At 46.8% G+C, this 27,220-nt stretch overlaps 5 protein-coding genes across 6 annotated transcripts; 4 read left to right on the top strand and 1 right to left on the bottom strand.

Annotated features, from left to right (window-relative positions):
- Window positions 1-3,481: 3,481 nt before the first annotated feature.
- On the bottom strand, window positions 3,482-14,132 carry LOC111070945 (CCR4-NOT transcription complex subunit 1). The gene is given in 12 exon segments (XM_022362010.2): window positions 3,482-3,997; window positions 4,444-4,803; window positions 4,877-6,048; window positions 6,108-8,713; window positions 8,777-9,565; window positions 9,697-10,222; window positions 10,224-10,972; window positions 11,040-11,517; window positions 11,586-11,921; window positions 11,923-12,132; window positions 12,207-12,413; window positions 13,563-14,132. Coding segments are annotated over 12 exon segments (7,647 nt in total). The 5' UTR covers window positions 13,668-14,132; the 3' UTR covers window positions 3,482-3,888.
- A 220-nt stretch (window positions 14,133-14,352) lies between these two features.
- Window positions 14,353-16,621, top strand: LOC111070946 (5'-nucleotidase domain-containing protein 3). Of its 2 annotated transcripts, none has more exons than XM_022362011.2 (6): window positions 14,353-14,714; window positions 14,837-15,240; window positions 15,300-15,595; window positions 15,656-15,983; window positions 16,039-16,190; window positions 16,248-16,621. In XM_022362011.2, exons 1-6 carry the CDS (start codon window positions 14,471-14,473, stop codon window positions 16,450-16,452), a joined length of 1,629 nt encoding a protein of 542 aa, XP_022217703.2. In that variant the 5' UTR covers window positions 14,353-14,470; the 3' UTR covers window positions 16,453-16,621. The 2 variants fall into 2 exon arrangements, with proteins under 2 accessions (XP_022217703.2, XP_022217704.2); XM_022362012.2 differs by having other exon boundaries at window positions 14,541-14,665.
- A 1,625-nt stretch (window positions 16,622-18,246) lies between these two features.
- Window positions 18,247-24,155, top strand: LOC111070949 (cathepsin L). Its single transcript, XM_022362014.2, has 4 exons — window positions 18,247-18,330; window positions 19,202-19,310; window positions 23,037-23,251; window positions 23,314-24,155. The coding sequence occupies exons 2-4, from the start codon at window positions 19,212-19,214 to the stop codon at window positions 24,023-24,025; spliced, it is 1,026 nt and encodes a 341-aa protein (XP_022217706.2). The 5' UTR covers window positions 18,247-18,330; window positions 19,202-19,211; the 3' UTR covers window positions 24,026-24,155.
- LOC111070950 lies at window positions 21,135-21,862 on the top strand. The gene has a single exon (XM_022362015.2). It carries the CDS (start codon window positions 21,371-21,373, stop codon window positions 21,551-21,553), a length of 183 nt encoding a protein of 60 aa, XP_022217707.2. The 5' UTR covers window positions 21,135-21,370; the 3' UTR covers window positions 21,554-21,862.
- A 523-nt stretch (window positions 24,156-24,678) lies between the features above and the next one.
- LOC111070948 (protein LTV1 homolog) lies at window positions 24,679-26,427 on the top strand. Its single transcript, XM_022362013.2, has 2 exons — window positions 24,679-24,775; window positions 24,843-26,427. The coding sequence occupies exons 1-2, from the start codon at window positions 24,773-24,775 to the stop codon at window positions 26,328-26,330; spliced, it is 1,491 nt and encodes a 496-aa protein (XP_022217705.2). The 5' UTR covers window positions 24,679-24,772; the 3' UTR covers window positions 26,331-26,427.
- Window positions 26,428-27,220: the final 793 nt, after the last annotated feature.

Below are 27,220 nucleotides of genomic sequence, written 5' to 3'. Positions count from 1 at the left end.
CTTACCTAATGCTAATGGTTGTTGGGGGCTCTCGTAATGGGAATATCGTACATCGATTATATTGTAGAGTGGTCCATTGATTATGGGCGCAAGAGAAAGTGCGCGTCGGGGTCACCAACAGCAGACCATTCATTCATAATGTCATAATGAAAGGCTATTTTTGTAAATCTGTTAACGATTGGCGGGTGGTGGTGGGTGGGTGAGTGGAGGGAGGGGGCAACAGTGCTTGACCAGTGCATTCTATTTCCGATTTCACTTAGTGTCGCCAAAGGTTTTTTTTTACTCCTGTTTTGGTGTAATTTCCGTTGCCTTAACAATTTAACGAGATTCAGTTTCAATTTTCTGCGCCAAGAGGCGGACAACGAGTCGAGATGGGACTGGCCATAATCATAGGATAGGATAGGGTTTGCCTGCTGGAAGACTCACCACTGGCAACATTGTGGAAGCATACCAGCAGCAGTGCACTGCATTCGAAAGCCAAGAGCAGCGCCCGATGACAAGTCGGCTGGGTCGGTGTCGGTGCAGGCCTAGAAAACTGGGTCAGAGAGTGAGGAAGTGCAACGGGAGGTGGGAGGGTTTGGTGTGGCTTCTGGGAAAAAAAAAAAAGAAAATAAAAAAGAAATCTAGTTGTGGTTGGGGTCTGGTTTGGTTCTTGGTCTGCGCAAACATTTCAAAAGCGACAAATCGAAACATGGGTCTCTCTCGTCTCCCCTCTGCAGAGGCTAAACGAAGAATTATGTATAGCACAACTCTTTTTTCGAGCAGTGTATGTGTGTTCGTGTTCCCCTGTGCGTGTGTGTGTATCTGTGGGGCTGGCTACAAAAAAGTCGAAGAAGAAGCAGAAAAACTAATGGCGCTGCTGCTGCTGACTCAGACCCGCTCGCAAACACACACACACACACACATGCAGTGGGCAGATACACACAGGCCGAACACGTGACTGTGTTGGGCAGAGAGCTTCTTAACGAAACTCTACTCTCTCTCTCTCTCTCTTCGCGCGCGCGCGCACTTCTAAGCACATTCAAATGGCCATGTATACGGTATATTATGTGCTGTGTCTTTGTAGCTGTAGCTGTAGCTGCTGCTGTAGCTTTGTAGCCAGGCCAGGCAGCAGGGGAATTTTTTCGCAGCGACGCTGGCTCAGCGTTGGCGTCAGCGCTGCGCTTAAGTGTGCCACATTAATTTTTTTTCATGCTTCTGGCGTCACCGCCCCCCCGCGCACCCCTTTCGTTGCGGTTGCCAAGCGCTAACAAAGCTACATACATAAAAATCAACTCTTTGGTCATTTTTTGTATTTTTCACTTGGCTTTCTTCTCTTTTATCAGCCTTATGACAAATTCATGTGAATTGGCAGCCAAAACAACACAGCAATGGGGAAACGACTGCGATGACTGCAGCATTTCAATTAATGTTGAATTCGTGTCACACACATACATACAACACAATAGATACCCTGCCTGCCTGCCTGCCAAGGCATACAAGTACATACATACATATATACATGCAAACAGACACATTTTAGTTTTCAAAGCTGTAAACTGTATGTATGTACATATGTACATTTGTGCTTTTTCTCTGTCGCTCTCGCTCTCTGTGTAGCTGGCTCTCTCTCATGTACGGTGGTCTGTGCATTTATCGACATTTCGTTGTGGCTCTGTTTACTTAACCCAAATGCTCCCCACCACCAACAGATGTGATGCGGGGTCTATGTATGTATATGGTGGGGCAGCTTATGTAAGCCTGCGGGTGCGGAAATGGACTACATACATATGTACATATGTATGTACACATGTACTTATGTGCAAGGAAAAGCGGGTGGGTGGTGAAAGGTCCACCCACGGACGCCCTTTTGCTCCTATAAATAAGCTTTTTTAAGTGGGGGCACGAGGCACCTCACCCACTCACACCACACACACATTTACAGATACACACACACACGAATGGTACTTCATTGGTAACGGTGAAAAGCTTAAGGATAGGGCAGCAGGGAGGGAAGATTTCTCAAACGCAGTTTGACATTTTTTATAATTTTGCAGTTTATACATTTTTATTTATTTTATATTCTTAATAATGTTACTTAATTCAATTGTAATGGATTAGGATATACATATGTATATATATTTCTTGTGTCGCAGTTTTCGTTAACGAATATGTGTGTGCGCATATCGTCTAATCGGTGAACGCATACATAATACATACATAAATCAGTTATGTACATCAGAATCGAATTCCTCCGCTTTATTCTATAAATTAGTGGCCCCTCTGCCCCTGCCTAGCGCCCTGACCGACCCCTAAACGAGTATGTCCTTCCACTATTATCCTCTTGGTTTTGCTTTCCTATAGATCAGATCCGTTTCGATTGATGCTTCAATTCAGTTTAATTCAAAATACAATTTAACGTGCGTAAATACAATGAATGTTCTTGTTGCTATTTATATGTATGTGTATATATATATAATGTATGTATAATATAAACTAATAAAGTTGGGCTTTGCTCGCTGCTGCAGTGGGTGCGTGGCGTGAGAGAGGGGGGCGGCGGCGCCTGTACTGTTGCAATAACCTTCAAAATAGTCTTAACTGCTGCTCACTATCTCCTTCCATTGCTACAATCCGCTCCAGTTCCAGTTGCATTCCAACGACCACAATCAACACCGATTTGATTTACACATTTACGTATTTATATTTAGAAATACAATTTTTATATATTTATATATAGATAATTGCTACGACTCTTTGCCACACTCTCTCTACTGCACATCGTCCTCTGATCTCACACCATTATCTCTATCTCTACAAGGGATGACGATTAGACGACTAACAATCTTAAGTTCTGGAGAGTTCAATGCATAATTCCCATTTCAGTTAATAATTGTAAAAATATTAAAAAACAAGAACATAGTGTAGTTGTATACAATGCATATAAGATCAGACATGGGATTGATTATTGTGGCTTTGTCGGCACATTTTAAAAATTAAAGTACAGTACACAATGAGTAACTAACTGAAGAACCTCTTGGTTTAGGTTTAGATGTGACAAAACAATATATATATATATCATAGAGTTAAGGGATAAGCTACTTTGACTTGAGAATTTTACAATTTTCCTGCAACTGCTTCTGCTTTTGCTTTTGCTTCTTCCTCTGCGCTTCGATTTATGTCTATCAGTATTGCCCGGTTGAGAGTGGGCGGCCATAGGGTATATCTTCTTTGTATGGTTGTTCATAAATGAATATGTATACATATATAAAATGTTGTTGTTGCTACGTCTCTTTGTGTGTTTTCCTCTGATTGTTCTGAATAAGTCTGTAGCAACAACCATCTACATATTTACATCGCATTTGTTAGTTTTTTCACATTTTCATTGTACGTTTTGCAATTTTTTTGTTGAAAATATTTTTCATTTTTCTTTTCATTTCTCGATTTTTTTTCTCATTTTGTTTTTTTCTTTTTTGATTACTTTACAACAGTTTTTTTTTTTTTACAATTATATTAAAAATTTATAACATTCTCATTTTTTGTTATTGTGTTTTTTTTTGTTTGTTTTTTTTTTTTCTGGAGAGCGTCATTTAAAATGTTACAATCGTTTCCTCGTGCTCGAGTTTCGGGTTTCGTTTCTTATCGACGACCACAGCAGTAAGGCCTGGCCTGCTGTTCTTATTGTTTCGGTTTCTGGTTCGGTTTTTGTGGCTAATGATCTTGTTTCTGCGTAATTTGACTGTTTTCTTAAAAACGATTCGCTAAAAACTAAACAGAATAATATAGGGTAGAAATCAATTAACGGTTGGTTGCAGTAGGGGTCATGGGGCATTGGGGTCTGGGGGGCTACTGCCTGCGTCTGCCTCTAAGGGCACAGACCTGCTGGCAGAAGCGGCGAACCGTAGCGTTTTCTCAGTTAATGTTGGCCACCTCCTGGCTCTCCCCATCGACAACGGCCATGTTCAGCTGCTGGGTGACATTCGACTTGGCCAGGCAGGAGCGAGCCACAGATTCGAAGAGCCTAGAACAGAGAGATTCGATTTATGTTTAATTATCAAGCCATTTTTCGAGAGCAGCCGCCTTCAAAGTACTAAAACGTTACAAATATTTTTTCTTGTTAAAAGTATTTTTTGTATAAAAAGTATGATTTAAAAAATGAAATAAACAAAATTATAAAAAATATTTAACATGCGAGAAATGGGGTGGACCGGTTGAATTAGTTATTGGTTGGTTATTATTGATTGCAGAATCGCAATCGCACCATTCAGGTGAAGAAACCGCTGAGTGATAAGCAAACATTCAAAAAAATATCTGAAAACAAAACGGGTGAATGGAATAGAAAATGAATAAGATGGGATGGGTAGGAGGAACTCAGAAGTGGGCATACGGCATACGGCAAATCTACACAAAAAGTGCTACAAAAAAGCTACAACGAAACCAAAGCAAAGAGTTCTCGAGCCAACTTACTTGGTTATCTCCGGAGCACAGTGCACAAAATCGTGATCCCAGAACTTGTAGATGGGGTTCTTGATCAGCTCGATGAAGGTGATGAGCAGACCCCACGGATGCGGGCGGTTCACAATCAAACGCTCGAGCAGAACACGAGTGATTTGCTCCTGGATCGCCTCCGAGTTTGCCTCGGCAAACAAATGCAAGACCGCACAGCTAAAGTAGTGCGTGTGGCTGTTCGGATAGCGCAACTGATTGGCAATCGCATTGAGGAACAGATAGCGACCCTCGGTGTCCAGGTCAACGGCCAGATTCTGGAAAATATCCATGTGCGCGCTGTGTGCAATGTTGGAAGTGTTCGGCACAAAGTTTTTGTTCCTGCAACGAATCATTATTTTGCATCGTTAGTGCCATCAATCAAATGTGGAGAGAGCTCCGTAAAACCTCCTACCTGATGAGTGCAATCGCCTGTGTACCCACATACATGACCAGGGCATTCATCAGTGTCATGTTGTAGCGGGTGCCCGGCTCACTGGTCACCTGCAGATGACCGCGCAGCTCCGAGAGGAAGGTGACTGGGGCGCGTGCCTTGAGGTAAGAGTCGAGGTCCTTCTTAAAGTTCGGCGGCTGTATGTTCATGATGTAGCTGCTGAGCACCTTGGGGGCATTGCTGCTGTCCGACAGCATGTCCACCTTGAGGTTGGGCGTGAAGGGGTCGGGCAAGCGCATGTTGCGCGGAAACGCCGACAGTATGATGTTGCGCATCTGAACACAGTTGGGCGGTATGGTGTCGCAGAACCCGAAATGATAGTCGCACAAGAACTCGGGGAAGTCGTGCAGCAGCACCAGCAGGACGCGCAGGGTTCCCTTGTAGAGCAACTGCACGGGCTTACCCAGTTCCGTGTTGCGCAAAAAGGGGGCCAGATATTTGAAGAGGTCCTGCAGCAGCTGGGCGTAGAGCGGCCAGCCCTTCTGGCCGGGTATCTGAACGAGTATCCGGCCGAGGAAGACGCGGTGTGAGATGAGCTCCAGCCAGGCAAAGCAGAAGCCGGGCGCCACACTGGGACTGAGCAGGTGGTACGTGTAGGCAAAGGCCGACACAATGCTATGCATCAGCGAGTCCAAATTGACATCGGCCGAGCACAGCTCCATGAAGAGCATCATGAAGAAGCGATGGTAGCCCACCTGCTGGAAGCTAACGCCACGCATTTCGTGGTCCTTGAGCAGTGTGCCCAGCACAATGCCCAGCACCTTGTTGAGCAGATTGATCTTTGTCGTGGGGTTGCCCGGTTCGCCCGAGTGTCGCACCAGCATCGCAATCAGATGCACAAACGCATCGATCCACTGGAATATCTTGTTCTTGGCCTGGTTAATGGGCATGCTCGGATCCGCGAACATGCGGTACACCACATCCGTGCAGATGTTCGTCGCCTGGCGGAAGAAGCGCGTGATCAGATCGTCTGTCTTCAGTATCCCGTAGGTGTTCATCTTTTGGACAAAGGCACCAAAGTTTCGGGCATCGCGAGTCGTCTGTTGGGTCTGCTGTGCGTAGAGGGCCACCCAGTCCTTGAGCAAAAACTCGGTCTTCTCCTGCAAGCCTGGCGGATCGTCCGTGTCGCATGACTAAATCAATATAAAACAAAGATTAGTTTCTCGTTTAAAGAAGAGAGGGAGGGACTTACCCTCACGTGATGCATGCCAGAGTGTATATAGTGGGAGGCACCGGCCAGGGAACGCTCGTTAGAGTTGAAGGGACTGTAGTCAGCGGTCGAGTTGAAGTTTCCAGACCACAATGTGTCGATGGCGTTAACAATGCACTCGGGATACCGATGGCGGTGCTGGGTGAGGCGGCCGAGCAGCTCCACGGTGGCCATGAACTCGTTGTCGGACACAATGTTAATCGCCCGATCCTCCACAATGAGGCGCTCGATCAGACCAATTCCAAACGAGATGGCCATGTAGTTGTTGCCATTGTCCATGCAGTCGCGCAGCATGCCATCGAACTGATTGAGGTTGACAAAGTGCGCAGTGATGAGGGCACGGGCGGCCTCCACATTGAAGCGGGCATCCTCACGGATTTCGAAGAAGCACTTGGTCACCGCTCGCTCGGTGTTGGGGGCCCCAAAGCTGTTGTGCAGCAGACTTAGGATGCGCAGGTGAATGTCGCGGTAGAGCTTCATCTGCTCCATGTGATCCTGGACGTTGACGAGTCCCTCGGTGAGACCCTCGACGGCACGAGTCAGCAGAATGAAGGCAGACTCCTGGTCGCGCAGACGACGCGTGGACATCAGGGCGTTGAGGAGCATGTGCATTTTGCTGGCCTGCAGCTGCAGTGTCGGCACATTGATGGCCGTGTTCATAAAGGCCTCCATCTTGGCGGCCACTTCGGCATACACGATGCTGCTGTCATCGTTCGCAAACACATTCGGCGGTGGCAGATCCTGCGGCTTGGGCGTGAACAGAGCAATGTCCCTGTCACTCATCTGCTGGAAGCCCGGAATGGTGCGGGCAAACTCCGAGTATACCGCATACAGAGTGGCCGGGGCAGCGCCCACCTTGATGCGCACAGCCTCGGGCAGGCGCTCCTGCTGATAGCTCAGGATCTGGGCATCCACAAAGCGACTTCCCTCCTCGCGGGCTATCTTTCGCGTCTCGATGTCGGTGGAAAGGCGACGGTCAATCTCGAGGGCTGCCTTCTCCGCTGATGTCTTCTGGATGAAGGCGCACACCAGCTCCACATTCTCGCTGGCCAACTGCATGGAGGCGGCCTGAATCTCCGAGAGGCTGGGCATTCCCGTAAGAGCCGACACAAAGGCTTTGTGCAGATTCTGGCTGATTGCACGCGCGATCTCATCTTTGCCGGTGATCATGGCCATGCCCGCAGCCAGGTTGCGCACCATTTGGTGGGCAGCAGTGCGCATGCGGTTCTCATCCGCGTCCAGGGCAAAGTCTTTGCGTATGATCTGCTCTGTGGTGGCGCAGGCGATGCGGATGCTGCGATCCACGACGGGCTGCAGCCAATCGGTGATGGTACGCTCCACGGCATTGATGACGATGTGCTTGATGCCCGGATTGGCATGGAGGAAGGGTATATTCGGGGGCAGCACTAGCTGCTGGGCTATAAGCTGGAAGTTGGTCACATTCACGTCCACGTAGGAGTAGCGTGGCTCTGGCGGTGGCAGGGACACCTGACTGGGATCGATGGGCAGATTGGGCGAGGCAACCGAACCTGATGTGTTGTTCGAGCCTCCTCCTACAGCGTTCATCATCATGGCCGCGGCCTGGGCGGCATCCACCTCCGCTGGAGGCGGTGGTGGAGGTTGCTGCTGCTGTTGTTGTTGTTGCTGCTGCTGCTGTTGTTGCTGTGGCGGCGGCGGCTGTTGCTGCTGCTGCGGCGGTGGCTGTTGGATCGCTTGTATCGCTGCCGGCGAAGGCACAGATTCCGTCAGCTTGGGCTTCGGTTGGGACATTTGCTGTTCGATGAGCAGAGCACGGGTGGGATCCTTCAGGTAGATGACTGGCCGCAATTTGGCCAATTCCAGGTTCAGCGTCTTGCAGAGGACCTCGATTTCGAACTTAAGGTTCAGCTTGAGATCCGGCTCCTGATGCAGTTCACCCAGCACATACATGATGCCCATTGTCCAGGGATTGGGTGAACGGAAGATTTTCGACTTTGCCGACGACTCCAAGATCTTTGCCACAAAAGGCACAACAAACAGCAGCTCCTGCTGCCCCTTGTGATAGGCCTCGGCCAGCAGCGATTTGAGATCGAGATCAAGCTGCAGTATGGGTCGATTGCGACCCAGGGTCATCATGCCCAGCCAGTGGCCGAGATTCTTCAGCAGACTGCGGTCCGAGAAGTTGATCACCCCCTTGTCGGAGCGCAGCAGTACCTTGATGTTGCGCAGCGTCTCCTTGGTCACAAAACGATTGATCTCGCCGTTCTTGAGGGCATCCAGAAAGTTGTAGTAGAGCGTGTGAAAGTTGAACTCCATGGAGGCACGCTTGAGGACTAGATACTGGGCCAGCCATGGCCAATACTCCTTGGTCATAATCTCCTTGATCTCATCGCATTTCTGCGGTATGTTCAGCTGACTGAGATTGTTGAATATGAAGGCCGTCTTGTCCTGCACCGGTTCCGGTGGTACCGTCACCTTCTCCTCCTGATTGGCCACCAGCAGAGTGTCGATATTCGTGGCATTGGCAATGGACTTCATGCGCGTGGCATGCGACACGGCCACAGTGGTCTTCTGGCCAGAGCTGGGCGCTGCAGTTGCCGGTACATGACCTAAAAAGCGAAGGACAATTCCATTAGCTGCTACACTGTAGCGCGTTCAGTGGATGGCCTTACCTTGCATGGCACTGGTGCGATAGAGCGGTTCCGTTGGTGGTCCTGTGGCCAGGGCCGATATTGTGTTGCTCAGGCCCAGCAGCTTATGCGGCGGCGGCTCCTGGCCATGCATCCCATACTCCACATACTGGATGAGGTGCGGCGGAAAGTCCGTGAAGTGCGGAATGGAGCGTATATGCTCGCAGTACTTGTTGTATGTGTGGAGTCGTGTCTTGAACCGATCCAGGGCCGTCACACCAAAGTAATAGAGCTTGGAGCCGTCCGGTTTGCGCAGAGCATCCAGCACACATCTCAGCGAGAGACCGAGCGCCACGAAAGTTGGCACCAGGTTGCGGTCTATGATGCCGCCAAACAGTTGAGCGGTGATCTGTAGCTCCTTTTCCGGGTACTGGCAGAAGAAGCGATACTCTTCGAACAGGTTGCGCAACATGCACAGGAAGACCTCCTGCTCCCGCCGATTGCTGGACTCCTTGAAGCGCTGCAGTATGTCTAGCACCTCGTCGATCGAGAGCGTTGGATTTGGCTGATGGTTGTAGATGCGTTGGAAATACGAGTTGACCTCATCCTCCACCTCCTTGGACACGGGTATCTGCAGGTCGGCCATCACCGGATTGTTTGGATTGGGTGCCGTTGGCGGTGCCGATGATGGTGTCGGCGGCTGTTGTGGTCCCCCGGGTAGCATCCGACCCAGATTCCCAACATTTGGTGGCGGCGGCAGAGGCTGTGGCATCTGCATGGGATTCAGCGGATAAGGACTGCCGCCGGGACCCATTAGGCGCGATGGAGATGCTGGAGTAGTAGAAACCATGTTATCTACAGATAATTTAAATCAAATTACACACACACACATACACAAAGAGAGAGCACAGAGAACAAGGTGGGGGGGGTGGGAAGGGAGGTAAAACATTGCTTCCACTTACTTAACATATTTCCAAAGTTGAAGGCTCCATTCGGTCCACTCAGATTGAGGCCGGCCAGGTTGTTGGACATATTGGTGAGCGGATCCATGCCGGGCCCGAACATTTGCTGGGCATTGAGGTTTCCGGAGAAGGGCTGCTGCTGTTGCTGCTGTTGTTGTTGCTGCTGCTGCTGCGGTGATGGTGGCACAATGCCACCGGGAAGATCCATGCCGCGATGACGCAGAATACTCGGCGGCGGTGGTGGCACCAGACCGGGCTGCTGTTGTTGTTGTTGCTGCTGCTGCTGCTGTTGCGCACGTGCCTTATTCGCCATAATGGCCACATTGGCGGTCATCTGCATGATCATCTCGACCATCTCGGGTTGCATGCAACTATTGATGCACGTCTGGAGGCAATTGATCATCGTTGTCACCGTCTCGGGCAGCAGCTGAGCCTGTTTCGGTGGCAGCTGTTCCTCGGGCACTTTGGCATTGGCCACCTGTGGGCAACGCCGGAGCAGCACCTTGATCATGGCCTGCATGAAAGGGCTCACCATGGTCGCGGATTTTATCGGTGAGCCACTTCTCCAGCTTCAAGTACTCCCGCCTGGAGGCCAGGCAAGCCAGATCGATGATGAACAGAAAGGAGCGGGCATTGAGTAGCGACGAAAGAGCCTTCAGGTCCTGGGCGAGATCGAGAATGCGCGACAGCTTCACCTGATCAAAGTCGCTGCTGCGCAGATACCACTCGGACATGGCATTCATAATGTTCGGCCGCAGCGGGAAGTTGGTTGAGCTCCAGGCGCTGGCTAGGATCACATTCGAGTTGGGATGATTGTTGAGGAACGTTGGAATCAACAAATTGAACAAGTCCTGCCGCAGCGGCGTCAATGGTGGATTTATGTGCAGCAGGGCCAAAAACAGGACGTCCGGGCAATTCTGGGCAGGGAACTTGAACAGGTCATGGACCTGCGTGTAGTAGCCCTTGTCCGCAATAGAGAGCAGCACCTCGACAAGGTGCAGCGACTTCCAGGCCGTAATCTCTTTGTTGTCCGCATCCGGTGCCGTCTTCAGGACATCCAGCGTTGGCTGACTGAACACAAAGTCGGCAAAGGAGAACAGATCCGGATTCTTTAGCAGCGTCGAGATCAACGACAGCTGCCCCTCCGTATTGGCCCAGTGGCGGTAAATGCATTCTGGATGTGGAAAGATGTTCGACTGTGTAGCCAGTCGCAGAATTGTCAGCAGAAGATCCAAGCCGATGCGATCCTTCAGCACGAATTCGGGATGATCGAGTTCTAAAATGTTTGAAAATGTCATTGAATGATTGCTCGTACGACGTTTGCTAGTCCCTTAGTCCCTTACCCATGCACACGTCCTTCCAGTTGAGCTGTGGCACCAGTTCCTTGAGTGCCTGCACAAAGACATCCGGCTTCCATGTCTGTGTGGCATCTGTCGTCTCCTTCTTGTCCTTCTTATCACTGGACGAGCTGCCTCCATCGCTGGCTCCATCGTTGTTATTACTGTTGCTGCTTGAGTTCTGTCCCTGCTGTGGTGTGGTGGCTTGGGCTTGGGTTGAGCCGCTACTATTGCTGCCGCCGCCTTGTCCCTGTCCTGGCCAGAAATTAGCTGGTGTCGGTAGATTTACATTACAATCGAGCAGAGATGAGTGCCGCCGGCACATGAGACCAACGATTTTGGCAACATCTTTTGGCTGGAGCTCGGTGCGCTCTCGTTCGCGAGAGCACAAATGATTTTTACACTCTTCAACGCTCGATGTAAATTCGTAACCGATTTCAAGGATTAGATTAATCCAAGATGTGTCCATAATATTATTTTTACCCTGGAAAAATCGTAGAAATATTTTAGTATAGGATAGATATTACATACATGATTTTTCCCTGTACCCACCTGGTTTGTGAATATTATTTCGCTTAAATGGTCATAGATATCTTCAATTCCAACCTCATTCAAAGCATCCGTGTCGGAACTGATGCTGCTGGCCGTCTCTGTCGTTGTCGTTGCCTCAGCGTCTGCATCAGTTTCGCTGGCGCTGGCCCCAACTGGATTCGAGGTCGCCGCCGTCGTTGAGCCGTAAAGGAACGGCGCCAAAATCAAAGGCACCGCTTGCCGCGGAAACTCCTCACGTAATTTGATTAAAAATTGCCCGTGCAGCTTCGGTGCAACGTATTGGTTGAGACAGCACAGCAAATACTGCAGCAGATCGATGGATATATCTTGCAGTCCCACTGGTGGCCGAGGAGCTGTTGTTGTTACCCAAATAGGAGTCCAGCAGCTCGGCTATGGAGCCACGCAAAACCTCTCTGGCCGATTCTCGAAGCTCTGGATGCGACGAGTGGGTCACCGCCAAGGCAAATATGCACTCGCAGAGCTTGTTTATGCCGGTCAGTCTGCACACCTGGCCAATGAGCTCTGCTATCTCTGACGGCTTGAGAGACTGATCGAAGAGAGGGAGAAAGGATGTTATTAGGAATCCATTCAGCAATGGGGAAAACATATGGGGGTACATACCTTTTGGCTGCTGGCAAAGTGCTGGTCAAACGCGTAGCAGATGTTGGACACAAATGAGGAGCTTTGCAACTGCCGCTGCAACTGGGCGCCGAGTAATTTGGCTTGCAACTGGCCGGTGACGGTTGGCGATGGGTCACTGAAGTTGATCGCAGTGAACAGATAGCGCAGACTGCTACGATCCGCTTCCAGGCCGTGGTCTTTGATGAACTGCAAGGAGAGTGGAAGAGACGATAGAGGAATGGTATTGGTAATTAAATTGTGTTAGAAAGGGTTCAGTCCAGCTGGTACCTGGGCATGCACAGGCACAGCTGCCCCGGAAGCAGAAACTCCCTGCGATTGCGGACTCATATAAGTACTTGCTAAATAACTTTTACTTATGAAATATTGTGTATGACCGATTTTTATTCGATTTTCATGAAATACTTTGTAATTTTGACGGGCACTAATGCCTGTCGTGTCCATTTAATAAAAAAAACTTGATTTGATTTGAAACTCCAGGCTCCTTCAAGTGTTGCGTTTCGTTTCACAGTTTACTTTTGGTCGGACAGGTACGGGGGACGGACCCAAGGTTTCATTTCAGTTCAGCATTGCTTTGAAGGTGCGCGCAGAAGCGAGACAACAGCTGTGACCGTGTGTCGTCGCAGCTGCTGCACAACAAAAATTACACACAAAAGTACTCGGGGGCACACTCACATTTGCACAACTTTCAACGTTACATGGAAAAAGAGTCGGAACGGATGACGGTGCGGGCGAGAAGAGGGATTAAAGAAAAGAGTGCCAGCATATTGTATTTTCAGCAAAAAAGAAAGTCTGCGGTCGCAAATATTATTCACCTTAACTTAACTATTAATAAACTTACAACTTCCTCCGGCTTGGTCAACTATTCGGCCAATAAAAGGAAAAAAGGGCTGTGAGGGTAAAAACCCCTTGGCTTGGGCTCTAGTTTCCCTTTTCGTTGTTCGTTTTTGCAGCTCGATTTCGAAAAATTTCAGATCCGATTTTCACAATTTCCACTCCGTGCAGCGCTGGCCGTAATCACGTTCGCGGTCTATGCTAACCAGTTCTTATAAATTTATACATTTTAAATAACTTTTAACTTAAACAAACCGGGAAGAAATCGCACAACGCTGCAGAGAAATTTTTTCTGCCTACTTCCACAAAAAACTGTAATGGCGTCGTCAAAAATGCACGAGCGAGTGAAATGGCACTATAGTGGCACTGTATCAATTGGCAACACTGGCCATGCCAAACAGATATGTGCAAACCTTCGCAACACTTGAAATCAAATCGGGGTTTCTTAATTATTGTCTTTCTACCCAAAAATGGTATAAAGGCGAGAGAGAAATATACACTTACCTGGTTTATTTGCTCGCTGGTTTCATTAAAATTGCGCTTGTTCACGTGTTTGACCAAATTACGAAGCTGCGTTGGCGGTGTTTTCAATTGGTTCTCTACGTTCATAATTCTACGTATCAATTGTCAATTCTTGAACGGATGTCGGGGGAGTAGATTGTTGTTGTTGTTGTTTGCCAATAATGCCACTGTATTGGTGATATTTGACGTGTTTGTTGCTTCTTCTTGCTGCCGATTTTCTTTTAAATTGCGTCGTAAATGGCTATCTAGTATACCGACTGTGTTCTTTATTCTTCGTATCTCTTATATTTTTATATTTATTCTTATTGCATGGCTATGGCTGGGCCCCCGGGTGGAAGGGAGGGGGCCGTCAGCAGCTCTACATCACAAAGGGCATCTATTTACACAGTTACACAGTTTGACGACAAAAAGAGCTAGATTTGCAGTCGGCCTTCGTTGGTTAACTAAAACGGCCTCGTCCTTGCCGAAATATTGTCGGTGGCTCACGTAATGAAAATAATAAGAAATTTTTCTGCCTACTTCCACAAAAAACCACGAGCGAGTGAAATGGCACTATAGTGGCACTGAATCAATTGGCGACACTGGCCATGGCAAACCGATATGTGCAAACCTTCGCAACACTTGAAACACTAGCGGACTACTACACCGCCAGCCCTGGTCGTTTGAGCCACTTTTTCTTCTTTCATTGATACCGATAGCTGCGTTTCATTATTTCATTGATAGTTTTCTTCATTATCATCGAAAATCGAAATCGAAAAGTAGTGTTGGACTCCGTTTGCGCCACACGTATTAAGATGTTATGCCCCCCACGCATTCTGATCAGAACCAGTGGCCCCCCCCCACAGTAGTGTACATAACAACTGGACTCAATTAACAAACAATCAAGTTAAATGTGTACAGCAGCTGGTCAAATTTTCAGCGCCCTATTGAGACAAAGCGTACTTCTGCGTAATGTATACGCGGTCAGGTCGCTATCAGAGTCCCGCGGGCTGAGCACGGATTCTGGATTCAGGATTCAGGACTCTTCTCCTGCAGCGACAAGAACCCCCACTGTAGCCCTAGCTCAAAAATCGAATCCAAAAACAGTGAGTGATTTCCAAGAGCTCTACGAAACCACAAAAAAGAAGTTTCAATGTAAGCCTTAACCTGTCCTAGCGTAGGCATATGCAGTTTCGTGTGCACAAATCTATAAATAGCCCACCCCCGCCCCCAGCAAAGTGCTCCATATTCACATCCAAACGTGTTGCTCTTTTCAGCCAAAAAGCTGCCAGCGGATGTGCATCCAGATGCTGTGTTCGCATGCAACGAGCTTGACCTCAGCGAGGTGCAGGTCTATGGATTCGACTATGACTACACACTGGCCTGCTACAAGCCCATTTTGGAGGATCTTCTGTACAATTTGGCCAGGGAGATGCTGGTGAAGCGTTTTAGGTATCCCGAAGAAATTTTGGATCTGGAATACGAGCCGAACTTCGCTGTGCGCGGGCTGCACTATGATGTGGAGAAGGGACTGTTGGTCAAATTGGACTCATTCCTGCAGCTGCAGCTGGGTTCTGTCTACCGGGGGCGAACTAAGGTCGGAGCCGACGAGGTGCTCAAGCTATATCACAACCGCCTGCTGCCCATTGCCTATGTTGAAGGACCGAATAACAACTACAATGTGAGAATTAATGTCGATCTGGAAGTAAGCAGGTGTATTTATATCTTTCCTTTTTGCAGCACAATACCAACTCGAAAATGGTTCAGCTGGCTGATCTGTTTTCGGTACCTGAAATGTGCCTCCTGTGCAATATAATCGAATATTTCGAGCGGAATCGCATCGACTACAATCCAGAGATCGTTTTCCATGACACAAGAACGGCCATGGGCTCCTGTCATCCCATCATGCATGGCAAAGTGATGGTCAATACCGCCAAGTACATCGAACGCAATCCCAAGCTGGTCATGTTCTTTGAGAAACTGCAGAAAGCGGGAAAAAATCTCTTTCTGGTCACCAACAGTCCGTTTTCCTTTGTGTGAGTACTCATGTCTTCATTTTCAAAAAACAGATTATACATAATTCTTCTGTGTTACAGGAACTGTGGCATGACGTTTCTTGTGGGCGCCAATTGGAGAGATTTCTTCGATGTGGTTATTGTACAGGCGCGCAAGCCAAAGTTCTTCACCGACGAATCTCGGCCCATAAGGCTCTTTGATGAGAAGACGAGATCCCATCTCTGGGATCGTGTCTTTAGTTTAGAGAAGGGAAAAATATATTACGAAGGCTCTGTGCGACAGCTGCAGGAACTGAAGGGCTGGCGCGGTCATTCGGTGCTTTATTTTGGCGATCATCCGTACAGTGACCTGGCGGATGTCACTCTGAAGCACAGCTGGCGGACAGGGGCAATCATCAGTGAGCTAGCGGTGGGTGTACAACCTGAGTGATTGAGATGATGTTATTAAAATGTATCATTTGCAGCATGAAATACAGACCCTTAACCGAAAGGACTTCAAGATGAGCGCCAACTGGCTTCAGATGCTGACGCAGCTCATCGAGGATACACAGGACGACGAGAGTGAGCCGGCCCAGGCTTGCCTGCGCGACTGGATGGAGGAGCGGGATCAGTTGCGGTATGACAAACGCTCAAAATTTTAATGCCCAGCCATAATCATTGTGCCACTTTGCAGCAACAAGACGAAGAATGTGTTCAACGAGCAGTTCGGGAGTGTTTTCCGCACGTATCACAACCCAACGTACTTCTCGAGGCGGCTGTTCCGTTTTGCCGACATCTATACAAGTGACATAACCAACTTGCTCAAGTTCTCGACAACACATACGTTTTATCCGCGACGTGGCGTGATGCCGCACGAATATGCCTCGCACTTTATTTAGACAAGAGGACCGATAGTGATCTGACCCCTGGCAGGCAGGAAGTTTAGTTTATGTAGTCGTAGGACAAAAAGTGCCAGTGCTCAAGAATTTATGTAGCTCGAAACTAGTGGAATTTATATTGTGTATAGCGTTATTTACATTGTTGCTCAATAAAATCGTTGTAATAGTTATCGAATATCTCTCTATGCTCACCGGCCAGGAACTCCTGGCTGGTACGACTGGCTGATTGCCTTGTGCTGAAGTTTTGTGGGATAACCATGCCCCTTGGTAGTAGCCGTATTCCTGCACTCTCAGTTTCCTAGCTCCTATGAGTAGGATCCAAAAATGGGAGGGTACCCTGACCACGCCCCATTCGTGATATTTCAGCGCACGATTTTTCATGCGGCTGTTCCAGGTCCTCAAGCATCTTGATCGCAAACCAAACTCCTGGAAGCGCTTCCTATTTTCGTCTGGCAATGGCCTGGCCTTTTGTAAACATTCCACAAAAAAAAAGTCCTTTACATTAACAAATCCAGTGGAAAATTGATTCATAAATTGGATAAAATTATCTGTTCAGTGCTGAGAGTCCTAGCTGGCTGGTAATATGAAACCGAATTTCAAAATCGAGAAATATGATTTCCGATCATGAACATTTAACGATTAACCCACTGTCGAATTTTCAAAATGACCGCCAAACTCCATTTAGCGCACAAAAAATACCGACATTTTTCTCTCTCAATTCGTGGTGGTTTTTTAAAATTTGCTCTCTTTTTCGAGGTGAAAAGAGCCGCATGTTCCTAACGGGAACGCGAATGGGAAAATTTCAGCAACATGGGGAAATGAATAGGGAACATTGTTCTGCAACTTTGGCACGGAATTAGCAACAATCTGCATACCTTGGGAAAATGGATATAATTAACTTGATATATTGTTTGTAATTTCAGGCTCCAATTAATGCAGAAACTACTCAGTCTCTGGTTTAAAGATATTAACGAAATTTTGCAGCTCACGAGTTTCAATAATAGGTATCAGAAACGGGCTAAATGAATATATAAAACACAAAACATATGCATTAATAGGTAAAAACATCTCAATCTAAGAAAAATACAATATTAATGTTTCAAAGCAGCTTGGAACAACAAATTTAACATCAATTAAAGGAAATAGGGTATACAAAAGCCCATTGCATAGAAGGTACTTTTTTGACCAGCAACAATGACGTCACATTTACGTTTTATGCTTTGGCCGTTTTTTTTTAACCTTTTAATGTAAACAATGGAATAAAAAAGACTTCTGAAAACTAGCCAATCTTGTAGAAAATTGATTTATAAATTGTACAAAATTCTATGTTTAGTGCTGGGAGGGCCAACTAGCTAGTAATATTAAAGTAAATATCAAAATCATGGAATACGATTTCAATCAATAAAATAGAACGTTATCCCATTGTCGACCAGGGGGGTATTTAATATTCCCACGAAATGTATGTAACTTTAACATATTCTACGAATTACAGGTGAAAGATTTCGGTAGTTATTTTTGTTTTCTAAGTAAGGAGGAGGATGGAGCTAAAAGGAGCATTTACAAACAGTATAATTTTCCTCAGTTTAACAATGGGTCTTCAACTGTGTAAATAGAGAGGGGTTCAGTGGGCTAAGCGCGATTTTGTCTCGGTATATTTACGGTATATTTCGGTATATACACACTTCAGTTATTTCCTCGGAGCAACAATTCTGCTAACATTTATTAAACTACAAAAAGTCTTCGAGTGCAGAGCTAATTGTGCCTAGTGAAACGCATTACATTTCGAATAATTGCAATTCGCAGTATTTTATTGTGATTGTCGCTTATAAAATAAACAGTACAGTGCTTTGTTGCGGTTTTAGCGGCGTAGTTCGAGAGGTAAGTGAAATAGAAATCTCCTCCAGCAGCATCAGATTCGAGAAATTGTTAAAACAACTTGCGTCATGCACTTTCTATCCCCTTCAAGTCCCTTTAGTATGTGTGTGTTGATGTCAACAACTAATTGGAATAAAAATAATGCATTCCAGCAGCATCTAGCGTCAGCTGCTTTGTTGTTTCTTTTTCTATTCTTTTCCCCCTTCCGCATATTCTGTTGCGCTGCTCTTTAGCTCTTCTTTGTTTAGTTTTTGTTGCGCTTGGCGGCCATTGCTTCGTTTCAACAAACAGACGCACTTTGATTTTGCCCCCCTCTCTGTGTGTTTGACCTATTTTCGTTTTCCATTTGTCTTCTGTTTGCTTTATCTACCCTACCGTTTGGTTATTTACAACACCTGTTTAGGGTAGATGATTCACCTTGAAAGCAATTCCAAAACCAGTTTGTAGCCCTCGAACTTGGCACAAATGATTGCAACAATAATAACATTTTTATCAAATGCGTCTCACGTTTTCAAAATGAGCTACAAGATCGCAAAAACAATTGCAACAAATATGGCAGACCAGACCCCAGACCAGACTCTTAAAAACCGCACACACAGAGACAGCAAAGAGCTGCCCAAAGTGGAATGGCCGATTAGATAGCGGGTATTGTTCGAATTCGAAAACTAAACTAACTAAACAAAGCAAAACTCCCCCGAAAGCTCAGCGATCCGCCCCCCTTTATTAGTCAGCATACAATTGAAAAGCTATTAACTTAAACCCGTAAAATCCTCTCGAACGAATACATGTTGTCTGAGTGTCTAATTGCTCCGGAACCCAGCTGGACAGCTTCACGTGATTGAATGATGTTTACTAATTGTGTTAAATTTTACAGATTATATAAAATGCGGACAGCATATATTCTTCCCCTCCTGGCCCTGGTGGCAGTGGCGCAGGCCGTCTCCTATACCGAGGTCATCCAGGAGGAATGGCGCGCCTTCAAGGTGAGTGCATACCGTTTTCTGATCGAGATTTGTCACCCAGGAAATCCGAGCTAAGCAAGTGTTTTGTGACAGGTAGCAGGGTCTTTGTGGCGATGATTAATATCTTTTTGGTCTTTTGTTTGCATAGTTGGACTGTTTTTGCATTGTCTTTCTCTGCATATGATGTTTTCCCCGATTGTGGTTGCCTTTCGAGGGCGTGCTGAGTCACGAGTGAATGCACTGCACGGGGCTGCACCATCTATATAGAACCCAACAGATAAGTCCAGGCTTGTCTTGGACTCAGTCACATGCTTGCTCACATGACCGCCGCTTAGCCCATCCGCAAACGTTGTCATCTGACAGGCGAACATTTTTCCGCCTACTTTTACTGCGGTGCCGTCGCCGGCTATTCCGATGGCGATAAGCCACGGCTGGAGCTGAGACTGGGCCACTGATAAGCCGGCCTACGACCCATTCATGCATTATAGTATTTTTTCGCAATAATTTCCTAATCCACATTGCGACCATTACTCTGACTGTTAATCTGTGGCAGGCTTGTTCCCCTTACCCCGTTTTAAAATATTTGCATTGCAGTTTTCTTTTTTCAAGCCGCCCGCCTTCTCATAAACAGTCTGTCCTCTTATCATGCATATCAATTGATTTGCAATGCGACTGTACCCTACTGGGAGATCTAAGTCCTTATCAGTCTGTAAGTCAATTGAAAGGTTTCGACTCGAGTAAAGCAATAAACAATTGTTTCTTTCTGTACATATGTACTTAAAAAAAAATTAGTATTAATGTACTGGCTTGACATGTGCCATTAGCTGTTTTATGGGGGCGTATAATTATAAATACATTTTACAGATATCGTGTGATAAGGCCATGGATATTTTTCCCTTACTTTAAACGCCATCTATCTATCATTTGTATAAGCGTGTTCACTTTGAGGCGTATGGTCACACTCAGAAAAAAAGTGCTGCCCATGATTGTGTTCCGTTGCAGAATAAAAAGACGCGCAATTCAAATGGGATTGCTTCAGTTTGTAGTCGCGTGTCAGCGACACTTTAATCTCTGTATAGTCCAAAGTTCTAGAGTCAGCGGTTTGCACATTAACATATTTACATATTTACAGTTGCAAAGCTGCCATTTTGTCTCTGATAAGCTTACACTTATGTGGTTTCTATTATTCTTTTATTTAATGCGTTTCCACTAACAGCACTAACTAATCTAATGGAAACGGAATGGTTGGGATAACTCAGAAATGACGCGTGACGCACGGGATCGCTTCGCTTATCATATTGGCATTTTGTTTTCGTTTGTGTTCGGGAGCAAAGAATTAAAACAGAGCTTTTTGCTCTCGCTTAACAACAAAAAGTGCCAGAGAGAGAGAGAGAGAGAGAAAGTCCAAATTTAGCGACAAGTGCACAAAAAAGCACCGCACCGAAATTTGCGACAAGTGGAAATTAATTCGCTGACTTGCCAAAGACAGCAATGATAATGATATTAGTACCTATGTATGTGTGTTTCGCACACGGATATATAGTAGGTGCTCCAACCGGTTGGTGTGGCCTGTGTTTGCATACATTTTATGAAATCCTTATAAATCATCCGCTCTGCCTATACAAATTGCCAAAATGAAAACCGGTTCGGGTTTGAATCCATTCTGCGCGCGCTGCATAAAACGAATAATACGAAGTACGTCCCACAAACAACCTGGAATAGTTGTTGCTCTCCAACTGCCGCGCATGAATTTTTTTTTGTGTGTTATGTACGTACGGATGTCTGAGCCTGTGTGTGTGTGTTCTCAGAGCAGGCAACCATTTGGTGGTGGTTGCTATTTATATTATTTATTCTCGCCCGACACTCAGCAAGCGGCAGGCCGAGCGAACAGAGCAGAGTACAGCACGGTACAGCAGAAGCCACTTGGGAGAGGAAAATAAATTAAAGGAGCCCGAGCACGAAAAGCATCCACCGTCAAACAAGCAAAAAGCACGCGCATAACCGAAAACGTGTTAGATATATAGCCGGAAAATTACATAAAATTGGAAGAAAAAGTGACCGCAAAGAAGTCGATTTGAACCATGGCCAGTAGCAGTCCGAATGACCTGAACGTGACAGTAGACGTGGTTCTGCCTACACTAATTGTGGTGGTTATGTTCGTGCTGAACGGCTTTCTTTTCTACTACATCATGCGAAAACGTAGCCAGTGGAAGGAAACGTCAGGGGATGCTAGCACTCCCGAAATTGAGATGGAGCACCTGTAGCATCGATCTGGAGCAGATAGTGAGAGCAGACCTATTTCGTCTTAGCCGGTGGGTGAAAGTGCTAAAAGATAAACAGATCAATATGCAAATATGCATATATGCAATATGCACCCACTAAGAACGGAGATGACACAGATCTTGCCTATACTATAGAGATAGTACATAGTATACAGAGTGTATACGCCGCCGGGTACCTTTAGATAATTCACGTGCATTTAATTACGGTTTCTACGTTTGTAAGCTCATCTTTTTTTCGCCATTAATTTTTCTAACAAAATATACAATAAAAATGTGTGAATTTTGCTATACAAGTCGAGACTCGTGTGTTAGACACTCTGTTGTTCAATGGCAGTAACGAAATAACAAAGAAAACAAAATTCGATGGACGGTTAACGATTTAGGCTGTGAAAAGGTTTGCCCACTTGAACTCTATGGAATGGATGGATGGACGGGATGTGATGGGATGGGGGAGATGCATGTCTGAAAATCGTATCAATTATGTCAATTATATGAGTGAAGCCATCCGAAACACGCACTCACATGGACATGTGGCCATCCGGCTGGCCGCATTCGGGGCGACAATTGTTGCCTTGTCTGGTCCATGATGGTGAAGCTGTCTGTTTTGATTATGCATGGTTCCCACTGTAATTCGCTTGATGTCTGTTCCGAGAAAATTTGACTCTTGGGCTGGGCTTTGTGCGTCCCTAACTAAAAGTAATTTTTTTTTCATTATCTTAACTGAATTTATCGCTATACAAATATTCATTTAAGATCTGTCACGTTCGCTCCACTGCAAACAAAGCTGTTTGTGCCGTCTGTAATAGATATCCGTGGTTCGAGTTCTATTTGAATCGCCTGCTCTTTCACATTATCATTTGTAGAATTTCCGTTCTATTTCCGTTGTGAGTAAACATGCGGGCTAGAAAATAAACAACCCCCGAAACGCATTATCCCAGGGGTCGAGGACCAATGCAGCGATAGATATACGTGGAACAGAATGCATACTTCTTAGCCATGCTGAAGTCTTCTCCAGTGTCCGTTTACTACCTGGAACATTAACACCAATCGTAAAGAATTTAATGGCCAAGTTGAGTTTATGGCCTCTGCTTCTGCTACTGTTGTTGGCTAACCGCTGACAGTTTGGACAGCTCGTGCCAGGTTAGTTGGTTCGTGATAGGGTTATCTACAGATTGGAAACTATTTAATGGCTGAGAGATGGGAGGTGGGTGGATCGTAAATCGAGTTTACGTAAATGCCAGATTTTATACATTTTCTACATTTTCGACTAGACCCAAAAGTCGAAATGCATTCGACTTGGGAGCTGTAGGCTGAAGGCCTACAAACTGTCGTATCTAATCAGGACTTGAATATTGATTTATTAACACATTGTTTCGATAAGGGGGGGAAACCTGGCGATAAGGGGAACACATTCATACGAGTATGTGTATATTGAACTATGTATGTATGTGCTTACCATCCACAGCTGGAGCACCACAAGAACTACCAGGATGAGACTGAGGAGCGCTTCCGGATGAAGATCTTCAATGAGAACAAGCACAAGATCGCCAAGCACAACCAGCGATATGCCACCGGCGAGGTGAGCTTCAAGATGGCCGTCAACAAGTATGCCGATATGCTGCACCACGAGTTCTACACCACGATGAACGGCTTCAACTACACCCTGCACAAGCAGCTGCGGTAAGAAATAGTGAACCCTCCGGAGATGACTAAAGAGCTTATGTATGAATATTTTATTGCAGTGCTGCCGATGAGAGCTTCAAGGGTGTGACCTTCATCTCGCCGGAGCATGTGACCCTGCCCAAGTCAGTGGACTGGCGCACAAAGGGCGCTGTCACCGATGTCAAGGATCAGGGCCACTGCGGCAGCTGCTGGGCCTTCTCCAGTACTGGTGCCTTGGAGGGGCAGCATTACCGCAAGTCGGGCGTGCTGGTGTCTCTATCCGAGCAGAATTTGGTGGACTGCTCGACAAAGTATGGCAACAATGGCTGCAACGGTGGTCTCATGGACAACGCCTTCCGCTACATCAAGGACAACGGCGGCATCGACACCGAGAAGTCCTATCCCTATGAGGCCATCGATGATTCCTGCCACTTCAACAAGGGTGCGATCGGAGCCACAGACCGCGGATTCGTTGACATTCCCCAGGGCAATGAGAAGAAGATGGCGGAGGCAGTTGCCACCATTGGACCAGTCGCCGTTGCCATCGATGCCTCTCACGAGTCGTTCCAGTTGTACTCCGAGGGCGTCTACAACGAACCCCAGTGCGATCCCCAGAACTTGGATCATGGCGTTCTTGTTGTCGGCTTCGGCACCGACGAGTCCGGCTTGGACTACTGGTTGGTGAAGAACTCTTGGGGCACCACCTGGGGCGACAAGGGCTTCATCAAGATGGCGCGCAACAAGGAGAACCAGTGCGGCATTGCCTCTGCTTCCAGCTACCCCCTGGTCTAGTCTGGCTCGGACTGCCCTACCACCCCCAACACAGCCTCTATATGATACACTAAAAAGTAATTTATCACCCAACACAAGCATCTCAAAAGCAACTTTAATATTCAACCAATATATTATCTTATCCTTTGAACTCCTACACTACTTATCTTCCATCACATTTCACTATACTTCTGCCATAAAACTCAAAAAAAAATTGCATTTTTTTGTTGATGTTTGTACAAAGAAAGAAATGAATAAAAATAAATATAAAAAATTAGGAAATAATTTGAAAAAGTGTACGTTACATTGAGGCGAGACTCGAACCGATTCGATGCCGAGTCGGGACTGTTGAAGGTTTTTGGCCCACCGATCGCTAAAGTGGGAAGGTCGAGGAGCCAGTTTCCAGTGTGTGTGTGTGTGGACCAGTGACAAGGAAAAAACAGTCCCACAGCTAGGATAAACGGTTAATGTAATGAACAAAGGTCTTAAAAGATTCTGCCATGAGCGAAATTTTTAATTAAATTGAGATATATTGGCCATTTCGCCCATAAACGCGTAACGGTTAAACCACACATTCAGTAAAATATCGTATTAGTCAACACTGAACGCTGTAGTATGTGACCGTATACCAGCAGAGCGACATTACCATAACCGTTACTAGAAATACCTAACGGGTCTTTCAGTATATTCAGTATATCCATCCGCCGGTCACACTGGACACAGCACATGTATTTCTGTTGACAAAAAATTTAATAAAAACAATCTAAAATGGTGAGCACCGCCCTAAATCAGAGCCCCCCAATTGAAATACACTAATAACTGCGTTTGCGTACTTTAGGTAAAGGGCAAGAAACCATACATTGACCGCAAGAAGGCAGTAACCTTTCATTTGGTCCACCGCAGTCAACACGATCCACTTGTCACCGACGAAAATGCGCCGCAGCGTGTGCTCTTGGAGGCTGCTGCGAGGCAGCGAGAGTCGCAGGCCAAATCGAAGGACGATGCACCAGTGGATCCCGCCAAGCGTCAGGAGGAGCAGAAGAAGTTCGGCATTCACTTTGATGACGACTACGACTACTTGCAGCACATGAAGAAACGTGAGAACGATGTGGTCTGGGAGTACATGGAGAATCCAAACCATGCCAAGAAGCACCAGGAGGACGATAAGCCATCGACGGCCCCCAAACTAGTGTTGCCCAGTTCGGTTTTTGCCAGCGAGTTTGAGGAGACCGAGGGAATGCTGAACAAGGCAGCTCCCCAATCGTTGCGCTTGGACTGGGATCCAGATGTGGTGGCGGCACTGGATAGCGATTGCGAAAATGAAGAGCTTGAGGATGATTTTGTTATGCAGGCGATGGGCGACGGTGATGGAGATGACGAGGAGCAGGATTGGACTGACGAGGAAGAGGGCGGTGATGAGGACATGGACTTTGATTCCGACAATTTGAATGAGGCCGAAGATGAGGATGAGCTTATGGATCGCCTGGCACCTTTGATGCGAGAACGTCGTTTCGATGACGAGGAGGTCAAGTCTCGCTTCACAGAATATTCCATGTCGTCCAGTGTCATTCGTCGCAATGAGCAGCTCTCTTTGTTGGACGACCGCTTCGAAAAGTTCTTTGCCAGCTATGATGATCCCGAGCTGGGGGACCTGGCCCTGGAAGATATCGAAGGCAATTGGCACCAGAAGCACCCGGTCGTCATGCAATGCTTCCAGGAATTCAAAAAGAAGAACAAGACTATCGACTACAACAAAGAGTGGGATCGTGAGCGCATTGAAAAGTACCGGAATGTGGTCGAGGGCGAGGAGGACCCCACCGAGGAGCTCGTCGAATACGAAGTGGATGATCCCAAGCAAAAGAAATGGGACTGTGAGTCCATTCTGTCAACCTACTCCAATATCTACAATCATCCAAAGCTGATTGACGAGCCAAGGCGTAGCCGTCGCTCCAGCGCCAGTACAGACCCAGCTCCCATTCAGATCGATCCCAAAACCGGACTGCCCGCCAATGTGTTGCGCGGCGGCGTTGATGGCCAGCTCACAGCCAAAGCTCTGGCCAATTTGGCTGATGACTCGAACGCTGCCACGGGCCCAAAGTCGCTGTGCGCTAAGTCGGTGCTCTCGACGCTAAGCGTTCTGTCCATACGCCCCAAGGATGAGTCCGTCGAGGAGAAGAAGGAGAGAAAGCGTTTGCTAAAGGACTATCGAAACGAGCGACGCATCGAGAAGAAGGCCAACACAGAGGCCTTCAAGGATGAGAAGAAGCGGCAAACTCACGTCAAGATCAACCAGCGAACCAACCAGCAGGGCGCCACAATTGTCTAGCTTAAGTTGCCAGCTCAGTTCTTTAGGTTTAAATGTGAATTGTAGTATATATTGTACACATGGCGTATGTATAAAGTGATATCTCTATGAGGAGTATAAGTCACTCGCTGCCACGTGTCTCTTTCAGCCCCTGCGCCAACCGGTCGTTAATCCTTTGTGCCAGTGGCTCTCGTAAGCTGTTGCCTCTGATAATTGTGAGAAAGGCTGATAGAAAACTGTACGAATTGTATGCTTTTGCATGGATGGGGAATTGGACTCTGGATGTCGGGCTTTGGTTGGCGTCATCGTCAGTTGTCTGCTGGCCATTAATCAGCGCCACACGCGCTGCCAGCTCCACGCTGTGCGTGCCAAGCAAAACTGTAATACGAGACGCTATGCTTTGTAGAGATACCCTAGCAAGGATATGCCGCATTGGCTTGGCTTTCTCCTGTAACAGTACGAACACCCAACCAGCTATGCCCCAAGATAGAGTGGCAGATAACAAGCGGCTTGACTGGGCCTGCCATGCAACAATTAGCTCAGCTCTGAAACTGGCTGAAAGCCTGCGGACGATTCGCGAATCACTAACTATGTAGCTCGACAGCCGAACATAAAACGGAATCAAGAGCAAGACAATCGAAAGGAAAATAAAATAAAGTTCATTTCATTGTCAGCTTTTTTTGCGAATGTTTCCAGAACAAAAACAAGAATGCCATAACAAAATGGCATTTTTCCTTACCAACCATGACTGATGTCGTCTCCATATAGTATATTTGTACATCTGTATGGTAGGTATATCACATATCCCATCCACTATACTATACCGTCGTATGTACTCATGAGTGTAATTGTCTTTGTATATTATAGTTAGTCCTACAAACGCGATTTGTATTTACATTGCCATATAGAAA

The sequence above is a fragment of the Drosophila obscura genome, unplaced genomic scaffold, assembly GCF_018151105.1.
Source record: "Drosophila obscura isolate BZ-5 IFL unplaced genomic scaffold, ASM1815110v1 contig_186, whole genome shotgun sequence".
NCBI classification, from domain to species: domain Eukaryota; kingdom Metazoa; phylum Arthropoda; class Insecta; order Diptera; family Drosophilidae; genus Drosophila; species Drosophila obscura.
This window is presented reverse-complemented; position numbering and strand designations above follow the sequence as displayed.

Coding starts and splice junctions, on each gene's coding strand:
- LOC111070946 (XM_022362011.2), top strand. CDS start 14,471: ATGTGTACAGCAGCTGGTCAAATTTTCAGCGCCCTATTGAGACAAAGC. Junction 14,715..14,836: donor CACAAAAAAGAAGTTTCAAT/GTAAGCCTTAAC, acceptor TGCTCTTTTCAG/CCAAAAAGCTGCCAGCGGAT. Junction 15,984..16,038: donor CAATCATCAGTGAGCTAGCG/GTGGGTGTACAA, acceptor TATCATTTGCAG/CATGAAATACAGACCCTTAA.
- LOC111070949 (XM_022362014.2), top strand. CDS start 19,212: ATGCGGACAGCATATATTCTTCCCCTCCTGGCCCTGGTGGCAGTGGCG. Junction 19,311..23,036: donor AGGAATGGCGCGCCTTCAAG/GTGAGTGCATAC, acceptor TACCATCCACAG/CTGGAGCACCACAAGAACTA. Junction 23,252..23,313: donor ACCCTGCACAAGCAGCTGCG/GTAAGAAATAGT, acceptor ATTTTATTGCAG/TGCTGCCGATGAGAGCTTCA.
- LOC111070950 (XM_022362015.2), top strand. CDS start 21,371: ATGGCCAGTAGCAGTCCGAATGACCTGAACGTGACAGTAGACGTGGTT.